Source organism: Populus alba, chromosome 4 (assembly GCF_005239225.2).
Source record: "Populus alba chromosome 4, ASM523922v2, whole genome shotgun sequence".
In the NCBI taxonomy this organism is placed as follows: Eukaryota; Viridiplantae; Streptophyta; class Magnoliopsida; order Malpighiales; family Salicaceae; genus Populus; species Populus alba.
In genome coordinates this window covers 5,875,989-5,884,807 of record NC_133287.1, presented here as the reverse complement: position 1 = coordinate 5,884,807, position 8,819 = coordinate 5,875,989, and the positions used below count along the sequence as shown (strand labels likewise).

The window sequence follows — 8,819 nt, the reverse complement described above, 5'->3', positions numbered from 1 at the left end:
TCATAGCTCTCAAGTGACCAGAAACACATGAAAGGAAGGAGAAAATGGGCATGATTTCTCTGGTCATTCCTAGGCCTCGACATGAGAGTGACCCAATTCTAATCAGCCAGATATAAAGCTCATCAATGAACAATGGATGCCCTTCTGTTTCGTTATCCTGTACCAACTTCTAACTTATAGAAAAGTCAGGACTCACTGCAATTAAACGTCGAAGAGAAGAAAGCCTAAGACTATTTATTTAATGATTGCATGAAGGAAGAAGCTACACTGGATAATTTTTCGCTACATTCTAATCAGAAATAACCATTACATTTATTCGATGAAGGAGATGAATTGACTGGGTAAATGGCAAGAAAATGGCTAATTACACTAGCTAGTATTGATGAAGTAGCTAGAAAGTCTGAGTCCTTCGAAGCCACTGGAAATTTTTCCTTGTTCTATCGTGGAGATTTAGAAGAGAGACACTTTCCGCACGAGACAAGCTTCAGCAATGAATGTGGTTTTCGTGTCCTAATATTCAAACGAGAAAGCTGCAAGAACAAACATAACCAACATTTTCAAGACAGATTACATCGAAATAACTACTCGTTTACAAAATGGGACACTCCCTCAGACAAAACGTACATCTTAGGAAATGTTTTGATCATTATGGTAGCTTTGGTTACCTAACTGTTTGGTCACAGACCAACGGGAGCTCCAGCCAGCGTGTACAAAGCAGTTTTAAACTATTGTGTGATGCATACTTTTCCGGCCACCTTCTATTGTGTTTGGTTAGATAATTATATGAACCTAAAACGAAGAAGCTAGGAAAGGGATTGGCATGCTATGGAGGTTTGAATGACATTTACAAAAACGTTGGCAAGCATGTTGACCAATAAACATGAAAACTAACCTACCTCACTAAAAGAATGCTATGGTTGCTTTCTATTTCAGCATTATGGGAGAACATGCACCCTTAAGAATATTTTTACGAGGTTAGGTCAAAGGTGCATAAGTTTGCATCAATATCATCAGAGATCCAGAATTAATTACCTTCCGCCGTGTCACTCTAGTTGCTTTCCAGCAAAGCAAGCATCTTGATCTAGGTTCCAGCCTCCTGTAAAATTACAAATGCACAAAAGCCAATTTGAGAGGGCAAAATATAATTTAAATATAATGTGCTGAAGAGCTCTCCTCTCGACTCAACCAAGTTTTAATTACAAACTTGGCAAGAGTGTTACTTTTTTCTGTTCATTACGAGGCTATAGGACCATAGATAGGTTTAACCTTCTTCCTCCCTTAATCCTTCTTATTCCTGGTGTGAGGTTGTTTGGTGCAATGCCAAGAGACCTTAGCCATTATGCTACCAAGCACCTACAAATACATGCTCAGGCTTCTTTGGAGAAACTAGATATAATATAAACCCTTTTTTTTTTGTACTATGCACAAGTTCATATAAAATCAGCTCCCTACTCACTGATTATATATGGTTTGACATTGGTAACTGATAAATAGCTAATTGAATCTACTTTATCAGGGATAAAAGAAGGGTGCATTACCCTTCCTGTCAAGGAATCCCTAGGATTTTTGGAGAAACAAAAAAACTGAAACCCAGCCCTATGACCAAGCCCTCCTCTTTCTGTTCATCACATATAGCCAAGACAGCTACCAAGGCACCACTTTATAACAAAAGTTTAGGCCTTTTCTAGTAAAATAAAGTTCACTGCTAAAAGGTGGTTCCAGCTTCCATGCCAACCAAGGATAATAATTAGATTGGCATGATAATAGGTAAAAAGAATAAAAAATTCTTCAAATACGTACAAATTTTCTTGTTCAAGCTTTTCAGCTATAGAAACTGCTTTGTGTTTCGACCATCCAGCTTGCTGTGTACATCCTTCAGCTTGCTGAATTACACGCGCAAGGGAAACCTTGCTTCTCACAATGCTCTTACTCTGACTTGTTTCCCCAAGCTTTCTTCTTTCCACCAAAGACCCCACGGCTGGCTTCTTATTCGAAACTGATTCTCCTGCCCGAGTGTGCTGTAAACCTCTTCTACTGGATTCTACATTGTGGTTAGTTGGTTCATTACCCTCATATTTTCTTGGAGAAGTCGGTACTTCAACAATTTCACTCCTCCCTTCAAGATAATCTCCTGTCCTAGGCATTCTGCTCCCAGCATTCAGCACTGGGTCTATAGCCATCTGAGATGAACCATTTTTAGAAGCTGGTAAAATAAGAGGCACACGGAACCCTGCACTTGTTTCCTTGTTCGACTCACATCTGATCTCAATTGTCACTGGGGATCCAAGAACAGATTCAAATGCTTGTAAAATATGTGCCCTAAACTTCTCTGCCTTCAATTTTGTGAAATGTGAACTGAAGATCAACTGCACAGTTGGGGCTGCAAAAGGTAAAAAATTATTTGACGAGTTGATTAAATATTTATGAGCGAATGTATAGAGAATATTTGTTTCCCAAGCATGCCACATAAAGGACAGTTGGAGATGAACAAAGAAAACACTAATTTGGAGAATATTTGTAAGGACTAAAAAGAGCATGCTCCTACAAAATGAATTATTTGAGTAATCTTTGCTTGGTTTGTCAATTTTAGAGGACAGGATAATGATCTAAGAATATGGACTAGCATAGCACTTGAAACCAGTTCTTTATATGGAACAAGGAATATTTTAAGGTTCATTAATCAAAGGACTATTTATCAAATCGAGAAACAAATAAAGCACGATCAAACAGGGAAAGTTTTGTGGACTCAGCCCCGAGCAGTTGATAAATAATCCATGTAGCTGGTCCCCATCACCATGAGACCCTCAAGTGAACATTTACCATCACTCAATGTTTTGAGTAAATATATTGTGATTCAGTATATGTTTGCATGTAAAGCATCTAGATTATAAAACAAGTGTGGAAACCACAACTATGTGCAAATGCAAGTTCGAATGACATAATACATGTAAATGAAAAATGCATGTAAATGAGATGCACCTGCACCAAAACTGACAGAGATCAGCTTTCCTTCTTGGTACAAGAATTCTCTCATACTGTTAATTTGAATCTTCTCAAGCACCTCCAACCAAATTTCTTCATATCCCTTATGGCTTTTACCAGAAACCTGCCTGCTGTTCACCCGGATTGCATCAGAAGTTTGTGCAGGTGACCGTTGAGGAGCCATCCCAGACGCAATGTTTCTTTTTCTGTCCATGCTAATACCATTTGTTGAGCCATTGTTGCGGAAATCAGCAGAAGTTCCACCAGGGAAACTTTCCAATCTGACATGCATTGACAAATCTCTCCCATTATTGGGCATCTCATGTTCACCACCTTTTCTGGAAATATCTCTTCCACCCATGTTATTTTGGGCCAGAGGGCTATGATTAAAACTAGTTTCTGTGGACGAACTAGGGAGCAGATACTGCTGATCAGGAGCAAGTTGAAGCAAGGCAGCTGTTAACCATGTTAATTTGTCATTTGACATTCGAAGTTGTTTTTCAGCCTCTGACAAAGTTTTGAGGGCCTGACGCAGCTTTTCCATATCTTCTTTGGATACTAGAACCAATAAATTTGTCGTCAATTTTTTGTGAATAAATATCCAAAGTATAAATAACTGATTCATACAACCCAGTATGAGTTTTTGATGGAAAATTGAGGGGGGGGGGGGAGGTACAAACAATAAAAATTCAGACACCAAAAACATTGACATAACAATTCTTAATAACACCAAACTGGTCAAAATATCCATAACATCCCAAAGTTTGGAAGGAAAATCACAAACCAGCAATTTCAGGTGAGAGGGACCATAGTCACACAGACCAAATTTAAAAAGTTGGATTATTCAATAACTTATCACTGATACACAAAGCATCAAATAACTACTGAACTCACATGGCTTTCGTCGAAAAAATTTCCTTCTAGGCCTTTCTTTTGTGAAATCATAGCTACCGGCTAAGATATCAGTGATAACTGTAGCAAGTTGTGACATTAAAGCTAATGGCTCCACACCAGTTTCCATTATGACTCTCAAATTCTTCACAGTGTTTACTGTGTCTGCAGATAATGCTAAATCAAGAAGATCCACCAGTTTTTCATCAGAGATTAGCCCAACCTGTAAGAGACTCGTAGAGTTTAGAGCAAATAAATAGAAGCATATCGATGATAGCCCATGATGGATAATGAAGAGGCAAGAGCAGTGATTATGAGAGATTCATAATCACGGATCCATGAGCGCTATTGAGCTCTCAATGGGTTAGGGAAACTAGCAAAGCAGAATTTCTGCAGAAGATTATCATCATATTGAGATGATGTTCATCAAAAAATCTGCAGCTGCACATTGCAACTGACAAAGCAGAATACTAATAAGCATACAATCACAACCAAGATGTGCTTTTTTTTAACAGTGGTTCAATTAAGTGTCCTATATATCCAATTTCCATGGATATGGATATTCTGAGAAGCTTGTGCGTTTAGTCTACTGCATCTAAACAGAAACTCAGCCACAAGCCATGAATGGCAAATTGCTCTTCAATCTAATCTATAGACATCAAGCGGTTAACAAACATTCTTTTATGCAACACTACAACAATGCAGCACAATTTTTTGTAACTACTTAGCCTTATAAGCCTAAAAATTATCTCATGTTTGGAAATGGCAAATATGAAAAACAACAAGAACAACAGTTCGTTCATAATTTAGCTCGAGTGGTGAATTGAGATCAGGATAAGGCTTAGACTCATATTTTATCAGCAAAATAACATACACACAAATATAACTTCTAATTTTGGATAATCTGGAGTCCAAACATAGAACTATAACTTCCTTTACATGCTAGCACCATCCCACCATCATTAACACAGAAAATAAAAGCACCTTGATTTTTGTCAAAAAAAAAAGTGAAAATTAGCACATCCTGCATGATCAAGTACATTTCAAAGCATTAATTGTTTGAAAAACTTAACTGCAACAATTATATTTCTAACATACACATCAAAGTCAATACCTTGCAGACTTGTATAGACTATAGAATATTACTTTGATATATCATTAAAGAGGCAAACATAACACTGACAGTATTGGAATATGCATTTTTTTAACCAATGTACAATGACATCAAATTTTTTTAACATTTTAATTATAGCCAAAGAATCAGAAAGCACTTACCAATTCCTGAACCAGAGGAACAGATATCTTCTGCCCGAGCAAACTTAATTGTTCAAGTGTCATCTCAGCATCCCTCAAGGATCCATCTGACCGTGATGCAATAAGTTTTAGCGCATCCTTATCTATATCTATATCTTCTTTGGATGAAATCCACTGCAAAGTATATATAATATCTGCATCTTTTAGCTTTGGGAAAAAGAATTTCTGGCACCTAGATATAATTATATGAGGCAAAACATCAAGACTTGAGCAGACAAGGACAAAAACTACACGTCTGGGTGCTCGATCAATGACCTTCAATATGGCACTCCAGCAGTCAGGAGACAGACTATCACAGTCATCGAAGATAAAAACTCTATATAGAGATGGGATCTGATAAACAATCATATTGTCAAGCAGATCCATAATGCTCTCGAAATCAAAATTACTGACTGGGCCAACTTCCCTTATATTTCGACTCTTACCCATATCATGTGAAATGCAAGAATTGCAATAGCCACAAGGTTTTGGATGTTCCAGAGATTGACAATTCAAAGCTCTGGCAAATATCCTAGCACATGAGGTTTTCCCAGTACCATGAGGCCCATAAAACACATATAGCAACCCAACCTTCCTCCTAGAAACAGCATTAGAGAGAGCTTGTGCTACTAAATTCTGTCCCACTAGATCTCTGAAAGTTCTTGGCATGTACTTTTGTGTCAGATTTTGATGCCTACCATTGTGGTTCCGCCCAAGCTTGCATTGTTCACTGGATCTTGCTTCAGAATCAACATCATTTTTCAACAAGTGATCAGCATATATACCTAGCTCTCCTGAATAGTCATGCACCCAACCAGCATTATCAGTGCTTTCATGGGATCCGGATGCCTCCACTAGTAAAGGCAAAGCCTCTACATCAGATTTAGAAGATGAAGTAGAATGATCAGATGCCACAGGCATACCAGGAAAATCTCTTCCATGGGAAAATGTACCATCTCTCCTTGAATCTGACAAACCACAAGATAAGCTCCTTCCAGCCATGTCAAGGAATGTCTTTCCCCTATGATGAATTCTTGACCAATTCCATGGAATTCCACATCCATTTCTGGGAGCCCTTGTGACATTTTGGTCCCCGTATTCTTCTTCCTCCATGTGATACCTTGGCTGTGCTGGACCTTGAGCAAATGAATTAGAAGCAACAGACATTTCTTTGTGTCCTCCAGCATCCCTTGAAGCTGGAGCAGCAGCCCGAGTTCTTCTGGCACTTCGAAACTTCCGCCTTTTCACCCTATTCACTCCACTATAGCCACTAACACTGGTCTCATGCTCACCTATTTTCTGCTGTTGTGTGTGTCTTCCGTGAAGATGCATGTTGGAAGATGCCACATCGCTACCCCTTGGAATCTCATTTAGCTGCTCTGAAAGAGTCTTAATATGCATATCCTGACTATGCTTCCCCTTATGTTTACTCTTTCTATCTTTTGATTCTGAATTCCCCGAAACAGCTTCATGAATAAAACTATTAACAGCGTGATCTTGTAGAAGGTCTTCATCACCGCCCAATAGATCAGCCCTGTTACTTTTTCTACTAAATTCTTCTCTCGTAACAACTCTCCTACCATCCCTAATTCCACTCTTCACACTGCGATCACTAAGAGCCGCTACCCCATCAACACCCAAGCTAATATCACTTGGGACGACCTTTGATGGTGCTAAATTTGCTAAGGGTGGAGAAGTACCTGACAACCTCCTACTTTCTCTTCGACGCTCAGTGCCAACTGAGCTTCTACCTTCTCGAATGGCCGCATCTGGGTCACCTTTCTTGGGAAGTAAATCAACTACAGAAGGTGAGTGCCATGAAGAAGGACTGGCCGAAGGATCTCTCAAAGATCGGGACCTCTGAAGGGTAATGAGGTCCCGCATTAATGACCTATCAGCCAGTATGGGGCTTTGCTTAAGCATATGGTTTTTCAGATGAATACAATTGGTCAAATGAATATGGTTTCGGAGATGATCGCCGATATCACCATTTGCATCCTTGAGAATCCTAGTGCGGACTGCCTTGGTCATGATCAGAACATAAATGCAAATGATAGCATTATTTCTTGAGGGTTATCAAAACTAATCAAACTATATAGCATTTTTTTTTGTGGTTTTTTCAAACTCTATCCACCCCAAAAATTAAATCTGACACTATTGCTTTCGAAAAGGTAAGTAATTATACACAACTAACCGATTGACAAAACCCACAGAAAAAGCCAAAACTCAAGCAATCAAAGATCCTCCATTAAACACAAGGCATTCATTTTCATCTCAAAGGTAACAAACCAATTTGCCATTATAACACCAAATCCCCGAAACTTTCCTCCATGTACAACAAGTTCTTCAGAACAATCAGTATGTGCTCCTGTAGGGCATAGAATCACCACTACAAACTATCCAAAAAAAAAAAACATTTTACTAACCCAAACCCATGAAAGCAAACTCAAAATCTCAAGCTTTTGTTAAAGCCCCCAAACTGCATTGATCACTCTACATTCACTCCCATGCTAAAACCTCAGCTTCAGTTCAAGAAGACCAAAAGCACTACTCCTTTTACAACTCACCACCTGGACGCTAAAAAATAGACCCGACAAGACAAATGTCAATCTTCAAACTTAAACTCCCCCAGGAAAAAAGAAGCTTTTGAAGGGTATAAACCCATTTGCAATTATGATAAAATGGGTAGGTAATAAAGAAGCTTGAGATTAAAAGAAGATGGGGCCTAGAGGAGAGAAGAAGAAGAAGAAGAAAGACGCACTAAAAAAAGTAACAAGAGAAATACTACATTCACCTGAAAATTCCCCAAAAGCAAAAACAACCCGTTATGGCCATGAAGGCAAGGCCTCCAGATTAGATCTCTCTCACAGACTCTTTAATGGTCGCCCTCAAAGTTGCCAACTTGACATGCAATTCACGAGGAGCAGAGGGTTGCTTTTCGTGGAAAAGGATAGTCCTGAAAACCCCACTTGAGAAACAGAATTTATTTCTAGAGAGTGATGAAGTTTGGAACTTTAGAGAGGGAAACAAAAGAGATAGAGAAGAACTAAAATAAGCAGAGAAGCTTCAGAGTTGTGATGTTTAGAGAGAGAAGGAGGTGAGATCTGTTAGAGAGAGGAGGCTGTGGAAGCAGAGCACAGCCAACAAAGAACGTGGAAGTGTTTTTCTTAGTTATTTTTGTTTTTAAATATAATAAAATAATATTTAATTTTTTAAAAGAATTTATTTTTAATATATTATATTAAAACATATAAAACATCAATTTAAAAAAAAAAAACTGAAAAAGAAATCATAATCAAAATGTGGTGTTTTGTTAGAGCATGCAAATAAAAAATATTAATTTATTAATAGGGAAAATTACCCTAATATTTAGTTATTTTTATATTTATGTGTGTTTTTTAAAACTATAGTCAATACCTTAAATTTTATTAAGCTCGTGATAATTTAAATCTTAAATTATTAAATAATTTAATTTATTTTATATTTATTAAAGATATAAAGTGTAATTTTCTCAAAACACAATAGTAAATATAAAAATAATTAAATCATAAACCGACTATTATTTATTTTTCTAACATAGTGAATAAAATCTCCATGACTACACAAATGTTAATTTAAATATGATTTATGTGTTGGAAAAAAAAAAGTTGTGT

General features: G+C 37.6%; 1 protein-coding gene across 1 annotated transcript; it reads right to left on the bottom strand.

Moving 5' to 3' along the window:
- Window positions 1–210: 210 nt before the first annotated feature.
- LOC118063045 (protein STICHEL-like 4) lies at window positions 211–8,316 on the bottom strand. Its single transcript, XM_073408929.1, has 7 exons — window positions 7,961–8,316; window positions 5,149–7,743; window positions 3,877–4,096; window positions 2,980–3,540; window positions 1,801–2,380; window positions 1,033–1,096; window positions 211–530 (listed from the first exon to the last, which is right to left on the bottom strand). Exons 2-7 carry the CDS (start codon window positions 7,195–7,197, stop codon window positions 438–440), a joined length of 3,567 nt encoding a protein of 1,188 aa, XP_073265030.1. The 5' UTR covers window positions 7,198–7,743; window positions 7,961–8,316; the 3' UTR covers window positions 211–437.
- Window positions 8,317–8,819: the final 503 nt, after the last annotated feature.

What these genes read in the sequence shown, in the direction of transcription:
- LOC118063045 (XM_073408929.1), bottom strand. Translation starts at nt 7,197, where the DNA reads ATGACCAAGGCAGTCCGCACTAGGATTCTCAAGGATGCAAATGGTGAT. An exon ending in TTCCTCTGGTTCAGGAATTG is followed by an intron (nt 4,097 to 5,148) that starts GTAAGTGCTTTC and finishes AGTCTCTTACAG; the next exon opens with GTTGGGCTAATCTCTGATGA. An exon ending in CTCTGTCAGTTTTGGTGCAG is followed by an intron (nt 2,381 to 2,979) that starts GTGCATCTCATT and finishes TACCTTTTGCAG; the next exon opens with CCCCAACTGTGCAGTTGATC.